Here is a 19,228-nt window from a genome sequence, read left to right as displayed (position 1 = left end):
CAATAAAACAATGTAGCAGTTAATTGGAAAGTGCAGTTAGAACAAAGAACAAAAAGAAAATATTGGGAATAGGAAAAACTAACAAATTCTAAGAATATGTGAGTAGTTCATCCTATAAATTTGAAAATCAAAATTAGATGTTATTTTATGGTTGGGTTTTGTCAAACAAAGAACAGGAAATTTCTTTTCTTTTCCTTTTTTTTCTTTTTTTGACACAGAATCTCACTCTGTTGCTGGGGCTAGAAGTGCAGTGGGGTCATCATATAGCTCACTGCAACCTCAAACTCCTGGGCTCAAGTGATCCTTCTTCCTTAGCTTCCCAAGTAGCTGAGACTACAGGCGTGTGCTACCACGCCAGCTAAGTTTTCTATTTTTTGTAGAGACAAGGGTTCAGTATTGCTCAGGCTGATCTCCAACTCCTGAGACCTCAAGCGATCCTCCCCCACAGCCTCCCAAAGTGCTGGGAATACAGACGTGAGCCACCGTGCCCAGCTAGAACAGGAGATTTCTATGTTGTTTTAATTATTTCAGAGTATAGAAACGGAAATGATAGAAAGTACCTCATTTTATTTAATGAGAGGGGTAAATCTGGATACTAAAACCTAGCAGTACCAAAAAGTACAGTTTCACAAATGTGTCACATAATCTTCAATTTAACCCTCCAGATCCACTCAGCATTCCTGTTCTCTATCATAGGGGACCTTTCTGAACAACATGAATGGTTCCCTGTGTCCCCTGCCTTCTATTGATAATTGGATTTGTAAATGAGGATCCCTGGCAAGGAATTGGAGGAAGGAGGAGATAAAAATCTGGGTATTTTTTCCCTTCTCACACTTCCTGTATGTGGAAGCCTTGGGCTGACTGTGTCACTTTTCTTGAAAAGTCTTGGCCCTTCCTTTGGGGCTTATGGATGGTAAGAGTTTTTCTCTTGTTACTAGCTTGGGTAACTGCACTATCCCTTGTGATTTCCCTAAGCCTTACCCCATAGCTTTGTAAAAAGTCTCTTTGTAAATAAACCCTCCTTAAATTAACCTAATTTGAGTGGGCCATCTGCTTCCTGTACACCCTTTTTGATACAGCAGATGAAATTAGAGTTTTTGCATTTGTAGAAAATATTAAATTAAAAGATGTACTAGTTTTGACTAAGGAAAACAGTACAGAAAAAATATACTGTATAAAAATACAGTATATTGCAAAGTTAAGAAAAACAGCAAATTTAGAAATATTTAGACTGTATTAGAGACCATATACATTAAAAATGTATAATAGAGGTTTATATATATTATTTGATTATTTACTGTATATTAGATAGTATTGTATCTGTGTTAAATTTCCTGAATGTGATCATAGTATTGTGGTTTTATGTATATATATATAGAAGAATGCCCTTGTTCTTAGGAGATGCATGTCACAATATTTAGAGTGGACAGCAAAAGAAAAAAGTGTGTGTGTGTGTAAGGAATGATGTAAAGCCAATGTTAATAAGTGGTGACTCAATGTTAAGATACATGAATATTCACTGTTCTTGCAACTTTCTTGTAGCATTGAAAACTTCAAAATAAAAAGTTAGGGGAAAATACTGAAATCGAAAAATGAAATACTTATAGATAAACAGCTTTATTAAAAATTAAGAAATACATAAAATAAAATATATAAAACGCTAGTATTTGAACAGTCATTAACGAGAAATACAAAGAGCCCTTAAAAAAATGCTTGACATCAATAATAAAGGAATGCAAATTTAAATTAGCTATCAGTGTTCATCTATCAAAATAGCAAAGATTCAGAAAGTGATAATGCCCAATATTGATGGGGATGCAGCAAATTGAACAAACTTGACAAGCTGTTGGAAGTATAGCTTGGTGCCATCTTGTGTGCAGTCTGGCAGTATCTAAAAATGCTTTAAGTCTGTATGTTTTTTAATCAGTAATTTAATTTAAATGAACTAAATCTAATAAGGTAATAGGATAAGGAAGTAAGGCTATATACACAGAAGTATGTTCATTGCAACATTGTTAATAATAGCAAAAACCAAAAAACCACTTAAATGTCCATCAGTTGGGGGTTTGGTTTTATACACAGTAGACTACTGTTTATTATTTATTTATTTTTTTAAAGAGACAGGGTCATGCTCTGTTGCCTAGGTTGGACTGCAGTGTGGATTATAGCAGTCCTATAACTCCTGGGCTCAAGCAATCTGCCCACCTCAGCCTCCTTAGTAGCTGGTACTACAGGCACATGCCACCACACTTGGCTAATTTTTAAATTTTTTGTAGAGATGTTACCCAGGCTGGTCTTGAACTTCTGGCTTCAAGTGATCCTCCCACCTCAACCTCCCAAAGTGTTGGGATTACAATGTGTGAGCCACCATGCCTGGCCCTGTTTGACTGTTAAATACAGAAGTTAATATTTTGATATGGAATGATATTCCTGATCATTACATTAAAAATAAAAGCAGGTTAGAGAAAAATATATACAGTACTATCCTATTTAAAGTATCTACATATAATAAGCATGATTTTACGTATATTAATGTAGGTTTTGAAACCTGGTTGGAAGAGCTTCAAAAAAGGTAGGAAAATGATGGGAGAGTGGGGCTTTTATTTTTGTTTTTGGATTTTTTCCAAAGAAATAAAGATCATGTAATAGAGAATATAACTAAATTTAATTTTTAAAGTCTACACTAATTTTTCCTTTAAATAAGTAAAATTTTTTGTATGTTAGTATAGTTTACTGAGTTAACAAAAAATCTGTTAAGAAACTCATTTTACTCTTGTATATTCTGTTTTCAGAGCAGTGGAAAGAGCTCAGTGCTAGAAAGCCTAGTGGGGAGGGACCTGCTTCCCAGAGGTACTGGTATTGTCACCCGGAGACCTCTCATTCTGCAGCTGGTCCATGTTTCACCAGAGGATAAACGAAAAACAACAGGAGAAGAAAATGGTAAATTTCAGAATTGGGATAAGAATTATTTTAAAACTCTATGTATTTTTGCTGTGTTCTTAAAAAGATATTAATTGATTAGATAATTAGAAATTAGTAGCTGTAGCAAAATCAGAAGTCCTGTGAAGAGAAGTATGCATCTTTCTTAACGTGAAAAAAAGTAATTTTTTTGAAAGGCCATGAGTAAAGTTGTTGGGGATAGTCATTTTTGAGTAATTCCACTTAGTAAGCAGTTATTAATGCTGTTTAATGGAGGTATCCAGTGAAACACTCAGTAAATTGGAATCAGTTATTTTAAAGAAAGTTTTTAAGTGTCTTTTGGAGTGTTTTTTTCCCTAATATTTAAAACACTGATTTGCATTGATTTAGAACTTAAGTCATTTAGAATCTAGTTGAAATATTTTATTTTAAATCAAATTAAAATGACTTTGTGTTTTAGCTGAGCAATGTTATTTTACCTTCCTTTCTCTTGGTCTTCCCATGTAATTTTGATTCTTTTGCCCTTCAATCTAAGATGAATATTATTTATGGGAAGAGTTTTAATTTTAAACTTATTATTTTTTTTTCTAAGACAGAGTCTCACTTTATTGCCCAGAGTAGAGTGCAGTGGCATCATCACAGCTCACTGCAACCTCAAATGCCTGGGCTCAAGCAATCCTCCTGCCTCAGCCTCCCGAGTAGCTGGGACTACAGGCCCACACCACCACATCCAGCTAATTTTTCTATTTTTTGTAGAGGTGGGGTCTCACTATGTTGCTCAGGCTGATCTTGAACTCCTGGCCTTAAGCGATACTTCTGCCTCGTCCTCCCAAAGTGCTAGAATTACAGATGTGAGCCACTGTGCCTGGGCTTCAATTTCTAAATTATTAGTTTTTTTCTCCTTCTCTTGCTAGGGTTTATCTGTATAGTGCATTCCACCCCCAACTATGTTCACGATTAGTTTACAGCTAAACTCAGGCTATCTCTTTAATGGACTATATGAAGAGTAAATGTGTAGTATTAAAATGAGAAAATATGCATTGTCCTTTTTAGCAGTTCTTTTTTGGTTAAATTGAAAATATTTTAAGGAATGCTGTTTGTGACTATCAGCAGATTTTAAGTTATTTATTAAATGTGTATCCTATATTAATCATACTTAAATTAGTGAAGTTTGAAATGTTTGATGAGAGTAATATATTTCATCTTCCTGTTTAGTTCCATGTTTGGCTCAGACTTTCTGTCTTATTTATAAAAGTCTGTAAAATGTCTCTAATTATTAAATTACTTTTGCAGCAGAATACCATGTCTGTTTCTTATCTGCAGAGGTCTGTTTTCAGTGCAGTTTCATTCTACTTATATTCTGATTTAAGATGGGAGATAGTGTTGATGAAATTGAAGTTACTTTAATTTCTGCATCTGATTTCTTCTTTATTTACTATGGGAGCTGTTTGTGGTGATGACTTAATTTTTTTTTTTTTTAAAGGGGGGAAAACATATCATGAGCATCTACTGGTGACTCTGGAATGTTAATCACTGGAACAAGTTAATGAAGTTGGAGATATTAATAAGTAATATTTTTGGATAGACTGCCAGTGGATATGTGGAAACTTTTTAATTAGGTAGCTCTTGGTGTGTTATTCATCATTTTGCATTTCTGTAATATTTCTTTATTATTGAAATTCTGAACCTTGAATTTAATCATTTTGGATTGACCTATGATTCAGCTTCAAATATGTAGAATAACATTTTTTAAATTTCATCCTCACTAACTGATTTCATCAAACAGATTTACCATACACCTGAAACCAAGACTTTAAGAAACTGTATGGCATTAGGTCTCTTTATTTTAACTTTTCATTTTCTTTAGTCACTTTGAAAGGGCAGATGATAGCCTGTCTCTCAGAAACTATTTGTAGATGTGGGTAGTGTTTCCTTAGATAAAATTTTGCTTGTTAGAAAAGGGTATACATTTATAGCTATAGAAGTGTCAGCTCCTTGGTATCTCTTTGCTTGTATATCCACTATGTTTTGTTGATGTCTCTTTTTGGTGGTTGGTCAGGAAATCGGCTTATCTTTACCTATATATGTATTTTTTCCAAGCTTAGTGCTTATTTTTTATATATAAGTTAAAAAACTCACTTAAAATGACAGCTCAGCTACTCAGAACACAAAATAGATTTCATAAGTTTGAGTACTAAATTTTGGATGTATTATTTTTAGACAGTTTCTTAGCCTCTCATCAGAGCCTCTTTATCCTTGGGATAAAAAGTTTTAGCTTATCATAAATTATTGTAACCCAGAGGAAATTAGAAACATGAAGCAGATAAACATATATGAATAGTTACCTAGAAGAGTATGAACTGCCTGATAGCCTGACAATGAGAGAGGAGAAAGGGAGGAAAACATAACCAGATGGAAGAACTTTCAAAAAAGAAAAAAATCAGTCACTCTATTTTGTGTAGGGATTTATAGCCTATGAGAGCTTTGTTATGTAACAAAGTCCTAAGTTACAAATAATAGGTTAAGAGTAGTGCATTCTAAGATGACATAGAAAAGTGTAATCTGTTTTAGATATAGATGCATCAAAACTGGCTAAAATAAGATATTTTAGTGTTTAATATGTGTAATTTAATTATCAGGAAAATTTATTTAGCATGTAATTCTTCATTCCGCCAACTATGTGGGATAAGTGAGGTGTCAGTATGTAGATTTATGGTGTTCTCACCTTGTCACCTCCCATTTCTGCCAATGTAAAAAAAATATTCTGTTAAATTTGTATTAAAAACAAAACTAAGGCTGGGCACAGTGGCTTATACCTGTAATCCCAGCACTTTGGGAGGCTGAGGCAGGAGGATTGCTCGAGTGCAGGAGTACAAGACCAGCCTGGGAAATACAGTGAGACCCCCATCTCGACAAAAAAATTAGCCAGGCTTGGTAGCACACACCTGTAGTCCCAGCTACTCTGGGAAGCTAAGGCAGGAGGATTGCTTGAGCCCAGGAGTTTGAGGTTATAGTGAGCTATGACCATGCCACTGCACTCCAGCCTGGGCAATAGTAAGATCCTGTCCCCCTGCAAAAATAAATTACTTAAAAAAAAACTATGTTTTAGAGTGGGGAGGTGGTTTAGTTTGATTTTTGAGCTCCACTATTATCTTTCATATATTTGTAAGAAATAAGTCAAGCTTTTTCTCAGATTTTTTTTTTTAGACAAAGTCCAAAAATAGCATGCTCATTAAAGACAAAAATTGTACTGTATATCATACCAGTGTTAGTTGAAACCTGGAAATTTATAAGAATAGAGTTTATTTCGAGGAGAGAAAATTGTTGAGCTAAAGTAAGTTTTTTTGTTTTTCTTTTTTTAAATATATATGCTTCATAGAATAATGCTTAAAAATCTGGGTATAATTTGAATTTTTACCTCTACTTAGTTAAATTACTTGTAAAAGCATTAGTTGCTCCCAAAAGGCAGTAAAATTATAAGTAAGAATTAAAAGAAAATGGTAGGATCAATCTTTCTGCATAAAGGGCTGTGATACAAATAGTAGTCTCCCTTTGAATTGAGTCCATGAAGGTGTAGAGTTCACTTTCTGTGGTGTAGTGTTAAATTCCGTATATATTTCAAAGAAAATCTCCTTATAAAGCTCAGTCTTAGCTAATGGGACAAATACCTGCATATATTTATTAACTCTTCAGATTTAAAAGATGTATTTAGTATATTTTGTAGATCCTTTTTTTTTAATCAGGCAGTTTATCTTTTCCCATAGTAAGTTATCAGATATCTCAGGCAAATTTTTGAATAATGGATTAATTGTAAATCATTTGTGTCCGAATTAGAAACAGTGGTGATATAACTAATTGTAACAGGAAATTTGTTTTCTAAAAATAAATTATGGCACACAGTACACTTTGCTTCTATCACTTAAAATATATACATCCCTCTAATTCAAGCTGTAAATTCTGAATAATTGAATGCTATGTGCATTTGAAATGTGATCAGGTTTCTGCACATCTGATTTTTTAAAAAGGTTCAAAATTTTAGGGATAAGCACTAAACTTATTCTGTGCTGTTTCTCTTTAAATACAGACCCTGCTACATGGAAAAACTCAAGACACCTTTCTAAAGGTTTCCTTTATCCATTTGTTTTTGCCCCTTTTTCTTTTATGCCTGCATGTGTGCTTATGTACTCTTACAGGCTGTGTGCATTTTTTTTCCTTACGTTTTTATTTGCCTATCCATATTGATTTTAGGTTTTAGTGGTTCTTGTTATTTTTTTGGCATTGTATCAAAATGCAAGCTTTTTTGGTCATGAATGTAATTTTATTTTTATTTTTAAACACATGCTTGTGAAGCTAGGCCTCTTTTATATATTAAGGTAAATTAAAAACTCTCCTTTAGTATGTAGTACCTGCCTTTGTAAGAGTTCTGTTCACCTAGATTACTACAGTCCTCCAATGAGACTTCTTGGAAGAAGGTACTAAGCTTCAAGTAGGTGAGCATTTTACTTGGAAAAAGGATCCAGTTTTATTTACCTTTATTCCACCAAAGATTTGATCTGCCTTTTCCTCAATAAATATTTATCTGAATATCTTAGAGTCATTTTTATTTTGATTTCAGGTGGCCAATATGCATTATTTGATAAACTTTAATCATTAAATCATTGTACTTCTCTGAACTTAGCAAAAGCAACACAGCTGTGCTTGGGGGAGGTAAAGTTAGATTACCTTTGTACAATTAAACATTTCTAGTTTCTCTGGGATAAATAGAACAAAACTTGCTGTCCAAGTTTTAGACCATTTCACACGGTGCAGATAGTGAATACATTTTCCTTTTCGCAGCAAGTGCAAGAGGAACAGACCTATGATTGGAAACTAATGGAGAGTCGGGTAACTCCATACGATGCATACCAGGGTTTTTGGTTTTTTTTACTGTTTCTCCATTTTCTTTCTTTCCTACCTCCAGTTCTAAGGGAAAACACAGTCTTCACCCTGGGGGGAAAAAAAGTCACCTTTAAAATGTATGTAAATTTATAAAGCATCTAGCTACATAATACCGAAAGAGCTCTTTAAAGGAATAGCAAATTGTGACTTTATAGGTAATAAAAAAAACTGAAAAATTAGCTGTTTCATTCACTTATTGCAAATTTTTACCTTGAGTTATGTATGCAAATCTGTTACACAAGCTTTTTGCATTACTCAGAATTCTTAATTTTTCTTCTTAGCCATTAACTTAATTGAGTACTTCCGTTAGAAAAATTGCTTTTATGTGTATGATGTTTAAAAAGAAAGAATATACCTTTTACTATAATATAATTACATACAAAACATGAAGAGAAGTAAACAATTTATTTGTAAAATCTAGATTTCAAATGGTGGGAAGACCTGTGAGCAACTCTACCTGAAGTTAGTCATGTTTTTGACATACATAATACAATTTTTAAAATGTGAAAAATATAATTTAGCAGATCTTAAAACACTTGTTAACGTGTAGTTAATGGCAAAATAGAAACAAATAACAATTTATTATGTTGCCTTTTTCAGTTCCTAACTAAAGATAAAAAGTAATTTCCATAGTTTCCAATAAATGAGTTTTTCTTTTTCTAGGGGTGGATGCAGAAGAATGGGGTAAATTTCTTCACACCAAAAATAAGGTAATCACACACGAATATAATGAAGAGATAATATATTGAAAATAATATTTTGTATAAGTAGTTGGTAACTTGGTTTCTTATCATTGGCAATGTGTTATGTTATTTTGAAGCAGCTGTTCCTTATAAAATATTAATACATCTTATCTCAGTAACATTTCTAATCATAATAGTTTATTTGGAAAACACTTGAAGCTGAGCCCAATTCTCTCCAATTTGGTTATTCTTAATTGTTGTGGGTTCAGGCAGCTTTGCTTATAAAAACCATAAATTCTTAGCTCAGAAAAATATATGTATACATTATAATTTGTTTACTAATTCTCTGAAGCAAATCCATAGACATCCTGGAAATATATGGACACTCCCTCAACTTAATAACTTTTGATCTTATTTTGAATATTGTGCTTTTCATTTCAATAATTTTTAGCTTTACACAGATTTTGATGAAATTCGACAAGAAATTGAAAACGAAACAGAAAGAATTTCAGGAAATAATAAGGTAGGTATCTTTTTAGAGCTGGCATAAACATCAGTGAATGTGTCATTGAAGTGTTCTGTATGTAATGTGTGAAGGGCATCGTAAAATTCATAATCTTGGTCTTTGAAACAAATATTTTTACAAGTACATAGAAACTTTGCTTAAAACCTCTTTTGTTTCTTAGAGCTTTTATAATATATCAGATATTTACTATTTCATTTAGGTGTTTATTCTTGATCCTGTCATGTATATACAACTTTATTATATAATTATTCTAGTTAATATTGCTATAATAAGTTATCTTTTTCTGATGGATTGATTGTACTCTCAGGAAGTATTATATAACTGATGAGATACATGTATTTTGAAGAGTTCTTTTTTTTGTCTGAGTAAGGCTAGATTTATTTATGAAAGCAAAGAAAGAAAAATTAGGGGTTTTTTTAGTGAAAATGAAAAGTAATATGTTAGCAACTGATTACTTTCTTATTTTAAGATTGTGAGAATTTAAAATAAATTAAGTGTCTAAGATACTGTTAATGTTGACACCAGGCACTCTCCCTGCCTTGCCTAAATCTTTGTTTTTTCTCCTCTCTCTTTATTCCTATTACTTTTCTCTTTACATGTTTAAATATACATTTCTTTAAATTTACATTTCCCTTCCTTTTTGTTTTTACCTCCATTGTTACATTATCCAGAGGCACATTTAATCCCACAGATAGGTTCTAGCCCAGTAGTAAGTAAATTCAACAACTATTTATTGAGCCCTTGTATCTGCCAGGCACTGTGCTACGGAGGTTATTTCCTGACAAATAGGCATTTTTGGAGCCATGTTAAGTATTTATGCCTGTTCAGGATATTTGTGACTGTTTTGGTAACCGAGCTTTGTTCATTATTGAACTCTAGGCTGGTAACCTTTGAGTTACTGCTACTGCTGCCATACTTCCCTGAAATAACCCTGTTGTGTAGAAGGGGTAGAAAGGGTGGCCAGAAACTCGATTAGCTTGTCCTCAGTCCTATAATTATATTAGGGATAATACTGGCTTTTGTAATGTTATTAGTCATAAGTCCAGTCTGAATTGTCTATCCTGCAATCCTCACGTATTTACTGAACTCAGCAATTGATGGTAGTTTTACACAGTACCAGAATTTAAAGAGAATGTAAGACTGTGATGATTCAGAAATGAAAAGTTTAGTTACACTAACTGAATGTCATTAAAGATTGAGTTTATGTACCTATAAGATGTTTAATTTATGCTAAGCATATAATTTACTTACCTAGCAGCTTTTCATCCATGGCATCTGAAAGATAAAATGTCCCCCAACCCCAAATCTCTGAAAAATCTCTTCTTTCCTAAATCATGTCTGTAATGAAGTAAATGGTACTTCAGGCTGAGTGTTGTGGCTCATGCCTGTAATCCTAGCACTCTGGGAGGCTGAGGCAGTAGGATCGCTTAAGAGCAGGAGTTCAAGACCAGCCTGAGCAAGAGCGAGACCCCGTCTCTACTATAAAAAAAAAAAAAGTAGAAAGAAATTAGCCAGACAACTAAATACAGAAATAAAAAATTAGCCAGGCATGGTGGCAAGCGCCTGTAGTCCCGGCTACTTGGGAGGCTGAGGCAGGAGGAATGCTTGAGCCCAGGAGTATGAGGTTGCTGTGAGGTAGGCTGACGCCACAGCACTCTAGCCCAGGCAATAGAGTGAGACTCTGTCTCAAAAAAAAAAAAAAAAAGTAAATAGTACTTCAATCTTATGTATTAAGAATTTTTTTTGTCTGAACGCATAAATGATTTCATATGCCTAACATAAAGCCCTGAAGGCTTTAAAATATCTGAGATTGGAGTTGTAAAGGCATTTGGGCAAAACTTTGTATTGGACATGGTAGGAGAATGCCATAGCAATAAAGATCCTGAGAAATACACAATCTAGGTAGATAATGCCCAATATTGACATTTAATGGCTTTGTAACACTGGAATGTTTAAAATGGAAAAGTAGTTCAGAGTAATTGAATATAGCAAATGTAATTATATAGAGAACGTGGAGTAACAGATGTTTCAAAGAGGCTTCCTGGAAAATTAGAATTTTCAGTGGGTTAATGAGGGAAAATATAAGGACATAAATAGATGAGAGGACATATTAAGAGTTAAAGAAGGGCATGTACGAAGACAAGGTATGAACATCTCCTAAATGTCTGTCACATGTAGCTGGCTCAATCCTAAAACTTCTAGCGGGCTAATGGTGAAGAGTCTATGCAATAATCTTTGTCTACAGGAGACAAAATACATGTATCTCTCACTGTCCAAATTCTTACTATTTGGATTCAGGGATCTAAAAATTCATATAAATTTTCTGAGGAATCCCTTACTATACACACTCTTGCCACTTGATATTCAAAGATCAGGAACCAGATTGATTTGGACAGCTTGTTTTCTATGCCTCACTCTCTGAACTCAGGAACCTCATAAATTTGGATAATGAGGAATATATTATTTTGTTCAGCTACTAACGCTATTAAACATATTTAAGAAATGGTATACGCTTAGAATCAATAGAAAAGACTGAAATAATACAGGGGAAATAAATTATGGTATAGGATGGGTAGGATTATAACCTGTCATATGGCTGGGTGATGATGTGTTTCATCAGGTTTTGATTATTAAAAGTTTTAGGGATCATGGATTTAAAAGCATCCAATATGTATTTACTTGAATTGATACTTTAGCATTTCATATTTTATTGAAATTTTAATGTGATTTTAATATTTCAAAACTTATTTTTAGGGAGTAAGCCCTGAACCAATTCATCTTAAGATTTTTTCACCCAGTGTCGTCAATTTGACCCTTGTGGATTTGCCAGGAATGACCAAGGTAAGGAACAGTTGTTAACTGGATTGTGGACTGTGGATTCGGTCATGTTGTGTTCACTTGAACAAATGTGGTTCTTCCTTGACACTCCATATGAGAATAATCAGCTTCTTTGTGCAATCACAATCTATTAGCAGCATTTCATATTATTTAGCTCTTTTCCTTGAAACACTTTCTTTACTTAGCTGCCAGGATACTGCACTCTAGGTTTATCTCGTCTCACTGGCCACTCCTTTTCAGTCTCTTTGGCTGTTTCTTCTCATCTCCCCAGTGTCTAAACAGTAAGTGCCCCAGAGTTCAGTTTGTGGACCTCTTATCTTCTCTAGGCACACTGTCCCCCTTGATGATTTCATCAGATTTTATGGCTTTAAATACATTAGTGTCTGTATGCTGATGGCATTAAAATATCTCCAGTCTTGTATATCCAACTGTCTATTTGACATATACACTTAAATGTCTAACAGGCATTTCATCTTGATATGTCTAATACCAAATTCCTAACCTGTCCCTCAACTCGGTTTGATCCTTCTATAGTCTTCCCCCTTCTTAATAAGTGGCAACTACATTCTACCAATTGCTTAGCCAAAAACTCTGTAGTCACCCTTGACAGTTCCCACTTCCTGTCAGCAAATCCTCTTGTCTCTCCTTACCTTTATAGTATATCCAGAACTCTACCATGTGTTACAGTTTCAGTAGCTTTTATCCTGATCTACCCACTGCCATCTCACCTGGATTATTGCAATAATAATAAATAATAGGATAAATAACAGGCCTTCTTCATTATCTTGTCTTAGCAGCTAGAGTGATGCTATTAAAGAGAAGATTTAAATTGTTTCATTCCTTGGCTCAAAACCTCTCCCATTTCACTCAGAGTAAAAGCCTCTGTTCTTACAGAATTCTAAAGTATCTACTTGATAGATCCTTATTATCCTTCTAACTCCTGCTTTAGCCTCTTACTCTTATTGTTCACTCTGCCTGGAATGTTCTTCTTCCAGATATCTGTATATATCTCTCCTTTATTGCCCTTAATTTCTGCTCATTCTCTCAAATGTCAGTTGTCTCAGTGAGATCTTCCCTGATTACTCTATTTAAAAACATCATCTAATTAAAAATAATAATTTAAAATCACAACCCTCTCTCATCATTCCCTAGCCTGCTGTTATGCTTTATTTTACCATAGCCCTTACCACCACCTGAATACTATGTATGTATGTTATCTGCCTCTCATCACTAAAACGTAAGGTCTGTGATGGCAGGAATTTTGGTCTTTTTTAAATTCACAAGTGTTACATAATCTGTCATGACCTGAAATAAGGTTCAGAAGAGTGCCTGAAATATAGTAAACTGCCAGTAAACACTTGGTAATTGAATAAATGAGTCTGTATCTAGGCAATTAAGATTGTACAATCCTTAACATGGAATTGTGTTAAGTAAATTTTTATGCAAAAGTAAACTTTTGATATTTACGAATTATATTTTGAAATTTCACGTACTACCAAATTAATAAATACCACTATAGTATATTGTTAATATCTTTATTTTAACTATTTGTAAATGGAGAAATATCTATATTCTGTGGATTAAATGTGGGAGAAAAAAAAGCTGAGTTGATTTTTATTATTAGTTCCTTATTCATCTCTGTTTGGTTTAGGTGCCTGTAGGTGATCAACCTAAGGATATTGAGCTTCAAATCAGAGAGCTCATTCTTCGGTTCATCAGTAATCCAAATTCCATTATCCTCGCTGTCACTGCTGCTAATACAGACATGGCAACATCAGAGGCACTTAAAATTTCAAGAGAGGTAGATCCGGATGGTAAGGACAGATATTTTTATATTTAAATTGCTATACGGGCTAGGCAAAAATATTTCACATGACAGTATTTTTAATGGTTACCTAATGATTTAAAAATAATAAAATGGCTTTGCAAAAAGGGTTGCTTATTTTCCTCCTCTTCCCTCCCACTCCCCTCCCCTCCCCATCCCTCCTCTCCTCCCCATCCCTCCTCTCCTCTCCCTTCTTCTCCTCTTTTTGACAGAGTCCTGCTCTGTTGCTCGGGCTACAGTGCTATGGCATCAGCTTGGCTCACAGCAACCTCAAACTCCTGGGCTCAAGTGATCTTCCTGCCTCAGCCTCCAAGTAGCTAGGACTATAGGAGTGTGCCACCACACCTGTCTAACTTTTTCCATTTTCAGTAGAGATGGGGTCTTGCTCTTGCTCAGGCTGGTCTTGAACTCCTGAGCACAAGGGATCCTCCCGCCTCTGCCTCCCAGAGTGCTAGGATTACAGGCGTGAGCCACCATGCCTGGCCTGATTGAGGTTTCTGAATGGCTGACTTTTAAGAAAAAAATAACAGGCTGTGGCTGCTCACACCTATAATCCCAGCACTTTGGGAGGTTGAGGTGGGAGGATCATTTGAGAACAGGAGTTTGAGACCAACCTGGGCAACTTAGTGAGACCCCGTCTTTACAAAATAAAATTAAAAAAAAAAATAGCTGTGTGCAGTGGCTCAAGTCTGTATTCCTAGCTACTCAGAAGGCTGAGATAGGACTATTTCTTGATACCAGGAGTTTGAGGCCAGCCTGCACTACGTAGACTCTCCTTAAAGAAAAAAGAAAGGGACAGATAACTCTCACAGTAGATAATCACTGTAGATTATTAGTGTACAGTGGAGAATTATGGTATCTATATTCTGCAGAGATAGAAAATATTTAGACATGCTCAAGGCACAGGGATTCTTAGAAATAAAGGTAAAAATCCTTTTATAAAGCATTCACAACCCCAAGGATTAGTTTCTACTTTGAGTCACTGATAGCTAACTAATGATGTGTGCATCTCTTAGTATATATAAAATGCTAGCTTATAAGAGTGGTTACTATTGCTGCTAATAAACGTATGCTTTGCCCCATAAAGCAACTTTTTATAAGAAGCTGTTTTACTACATGAGTAACTAATATTCATTTCAGTTAGATTAAATATCTGAGGGTTTATTCAAATTTTTTTATTTGCAGTAAACTGTTAATGCAGTTTATATTTATTAGCTCTATTTTAAACTGACCCTTGAGCCATAAATATGGTCATACTTTTGATCTGATAATCTTAATCTAGTCATGCTTAGTAAGAAAATAATCCAACCCAGTATTATTTGTAGTATCAAAAATTAAACAACATAGCAGTAGGAATGATTAAGTAAATTAAAATAATAAAATGTGAAATAAAAGGGATTTTGTAGATTTGGAGCAATGTAGAAAAATGCTTATAGTTGAAAAATACCATAGGTAAAACTGTACACTATGCAGAGCAGCTGGAACTCTCATATGTTGCTGATGGAAATGGTATTAGCCACTTTGGGAAACAATTTGGCAGTTTCTTATAAAGTTAACTCAGCAATCCCACTGCTAGGTATTTACTCATGTTAAATGAGAATCTATGCTCATATAAAAAATTATATGCAAATATCTATAGCAGCTTTATTCACAATTTCCAAAAAACTTTAAACAACTCAAAAATTTCTCAGATGGGGAATGAATAACTAAACTATAGTATGTTCCATACAATAGGACACTACTCAGCAATAAAAAGAATGAACTATTGATAGTCATCAGCAACATGGATGACTTTCACATGCACTATGCTAAATGAAAGAAGCTGGACTGGAAAGGCTATGTACTGTATGATTCCATTTAAATAACATTCTAGAAAAGGCAAAACTAGGAATGGCAAACAGGGTTGATTGGTAAAGCATAGGAAGATTTGGGGGGACCATGTCTTGAGGTGGTACCAACATACCTTTTTGTATTTGTCAAATGTCCTAGGACTAATACACCAAAAAAGAGCAAATTTAAAACAAAAATTTTTGAAAAGCTTATTTATTAAATAGCCCTAAGAGCTAATAAAAAAATTACATGTGAAAAAAAATTTAAAAATTGCATGCAATTTTTAAAATTATTTTTTGAAAAGTACTTGTAAACGAAGGTTAAGAGAAACATTATCAGGCTGGGCGTAGTGGCTCACACCTGTAATCCTAGCAGTTTGGGAGCCCGAGGCAGAGAATCACTTGAGGCCAGAGTTCGAGACCATCTGGAGCAACACAGTTAGACCCCGTCTCCACACACACACACACAAAAAAGAAAAGCATTACTAAAATGATCACAGAGATAATGTTAGATAGGATTATTATAGATGAGGATTTTTCTTTATTAATACTTAATGGCTTTATTTAATGGGTTGTTTTTCTTTCTTTTTTTGCATTTATCAGGTCGCAGAACCCTGGCTGTAATCACTAAACTTGATCTCATGGATGCGGGTACTGATGCTATGGATGTATTGATGGGAAGAGTTATTCCAGTCAAACTTGGAATAATTGGAGTAGTAAACAGGTTAGCAATCAAGAATGGGATAAGAATTATGGCATTCTCATTTCAAAGCAAGTCTGAATTTCTCAAATGTCTGAAAGGTGATGTCCTACTTTTCCACCTTTTATAATAATCTTGGTATTGCTAAAGAATCCATTGCTCTAAAGGGAGAAAAGAGATTCACTGAAGCCTCCCAATAGACATTTTTAATGGAAAATGTTTCTAAAATTATTAATAGTAGTGTCACAAAATGGAAGACAATAGCCAGGCTTTAAGAATTCTTGCCTGTTATATTAAGCTATGTATGAGGAGGCACTGGATAAGGAAAAAAAAGTATTATCTAATTTCTACTCACTCAAGAATGAGTTTAAGGATGGTAGGATTTTAATAGATTGGTTTGTCTCTTAGCATTAGTGATTCTGTTTAATTGCCAGGATGTGACTTGGAGAAATTTTATTAAAGGTGTCCTAATTATAAATAGTTGGTATTAAAAGTTGGGGAAAGGAAACTATTATTGAATGTCTAATTATGTTTTAGACACTCTACTGTGAGCAATTTGCAAATGGTATCTCTTGGAATCTGAGGTAGGTGATGATGTCTGTATTACAGTCAGAATACTCCAGTTATTCATTTACCAAAGTCACATGACTAGTCAAAAGTAGAGCTGGATTCAGAGGAAGATCTCTCTTAATCTAAAGCCTTTATGTGATAGGAAACATTGAAATTATCACAAGATCTGGGTTCTAGTCCCAATTCTTCCATAAACTAGATGCAATGTGGGTTATAAATGACACCTAACATCTTTGGGTCTCAAGCTTTTTAAAATGAAAATGTTTTACTATGTGATACCTAAGATCCATTCCAGCTGTCTGCTTCTGTTGATACTCCCTTCCATCCTACTCCTACTCCTACTTTTCTTCCCCCAATCCAGCTCTCTCCCTTTTCAGGCAAGCAGGTAGTATAACACTGTTGTATTTCTAGGTGATTGCTCTTCAAGTTAACTTTATTTTTGGTAGAAATTAGTTGCCTGCCCATAGATAAAATATACGTTGATTAAGATACACTTATATATTTTTGCACCTGTGTATAGGTGTTACTTAAGAGTACTGCTTTTGTCTATAGTTAATGGTAGTAATGAGGCTTAAACTATTCAGGCATTACTTACTTATAAGTCACATAGTTCAAATCTTGGCTGTGCCACTTAATGTGTTACCTTGAATAAGTTAGTTTATCTCTCTGAGCATCAGTTCCTTGCTATAAAATGAGATAATAATGCCTATCACATAGAATTATTGAGAGAATCAAATAAAACAGTCCAAGTTAGGTATTAGGGAACAATGCCTAGTAATATCATCGTCATAAATTTTAGGCTATCATCACCACCATCCCTGTTATCATCCAAGGTAGGGAGAGGACAACAATTAACTGAATAGTTTTATTATTTTTCAACCTTAGGAGCCAGCTAGATATTAACAATAAGAAGAGTGTAGCTGATTCAATCCGTGATGAATATGCATTTCTTCAAAAGAAATATCCATCTCTGGCCAATAGAAATGGAACAAAGTATCTTGCTAGGACTCTAAACAGGTAAAATTTTTTTACCCTATAGAAATGAAATGGTTTTGTTTTGCCAATAGGTGTCTGAGATCTTTCATTTTCAGTTTCTTACCTTTTCATACTGTTCCTTACACTTACTGTTTCACTTTTGGTTTCTTGTACAGTATAGTATACAAGAACATAGCATAATGTTAATATGTTCTTGTAAAGTAGATGTCTCTATTTTTATTGGAGTGGTTGACATTAAATCATCATGTAGACTACAGGGAATGCTCAAGTGAATTTTAAAATGTTTTAATTATGAAATTTTTGACAGTCAATTTGAGGGTAGAACTAGATGGCAGATGACTTCATTTCCACTTGGGATTTCAGGAACTGAATTAAAATTTATTATTTTCACATAATCTATTCTTAATTTAGAATGTCTTCTATTCCTATTCATGGTAGAAATGATTTAAATTGTATACTTGAATTCTGAATACCCATTGATGGAATAGGGACTAGAATTCCTTTCTAGAAGATGTATAAATGACTGAAATGAAAGCCATCTTCTCTTATTTTTATCTTACTCTTTAAATTAAAGACGGATAGACTTGGATCTTAATAAGATTGATTTTTCACTATGCTGGATACTCATTGTAAAAGATAAGTCGGTGAAACCAAAATTATATAGGATTGTGGCTTATTTTCTTTGTGGTAGTTGCAATAATATAAAAATAATTTGCTTTTTTTTTTTTTTTCATTTTATATTCGGTTCTTTGGCATTTGTTACAATTGATGGGTTGAAAGCAAATTTGAAAAGCATTGACCAAAACTGGTTCCTTCATGTCATTTTTTTCAGACTAAGTATTTACCTCTAAGATTGCATTATTTTCTGCTCTTGTAATTTAGGAAAAACCAACCAAAGTGTTTCTTTCCTGTTCTCATGCAGTCATTCAATATGGCACAGAATGCTTCCGACACCAGATGTCAGATGGGGATTTTTTCTCCCATACACCAAGCAAGCAATTCTTCACTGGATTCTAACTAGATGTCCTCTAATTTAATTCAGTTCTAACACCATTTACCTGCAGATGGCGTCAGATCCCACAGGTTGAGGGCTCAGTCCCACAAAGACTGCCCCTCACTTCAGAGGCCAGTCACAGACACGGGCTGTAGCTTGTGCTTCTGAGCAACTGGCTGTAAATTGGGGTTTCCATGACCCCCTGCTCAGGTTCAATGAATTTGTTAGAGTGGCTCACAGAACTCAAGGAAACACTTTACTTATGTTTGACCATTTGTTATAAAGGATATTATGAAGGTTACAGATGAACAACCAGATGAAGAGATGCATAGAGCAAGGCATGTGGGAAAGGGCTTGAAGCTTTCATGCCCTCTCTGAGCATGCTGTCCACCAGGAACCTCCATGTGTTT

General features: G+C 34.3%; 1 protein-coding gene across 7 annotated transcripts in view; it reads left to right on the top strand.

The window, feature by feature from the left end:
- Positions 1-19,228, top strand: part of DNM1L (dynamin 1 like) — a 48,996-nt gene that overhangs the window by 14,984 nt on the left and 14,784 nt on the right. For all 7 annotated transcript variants that reach the window (XM_045554036.1, XM_045554042.1, XM_045554041.1 and 4 more), the window contains 7 exons: positions 2,793-2,940; positions 8,521-8,567; positions 8,992-9,063; positions 11,821-11,907; positions 13,556-13,718; positions 16,162-16,282; positions 17,714-17,845. In XM_045554036.1, coding sequence (XP_045409992.1) covers positions 2,793-2,940; positions 8,521-8,567; positions 8,992-9,063; positions 11,821-11,907; positions 13,556-13,718; positions 16,162-16,282; positions 17,714-17,845 — 770 coding nt within the window. The remainder of the gene's footprint in view (positions 1-2,792; positions 2,941-8,520; positions 8,568-8,991; positions 9,064-11,820; positions 11,908-13,555; positions 13,719-16,161; positions 16,283-17,713; positions 17,846-19,228) is intronic.

The sequence above is a fragment of the Lemur catta genome, chromosome 6 (genome assembly GCF_020740605.2).
Source record: "Lemur catta isolate mLemCat1 chromosome 6, mLemCat1.pri, whole genome shotgun sequence".
Lineage (NCBI taxonomy): Eukaryota > Metazoa > Chordata > Mammalia > Primates > Lemuridae > Lemur > Lemur catta.
Note: the sequence above shows the minus strand (reverse complement) of the source record. Positions and strands in the feature narration are given on the sequence as shown.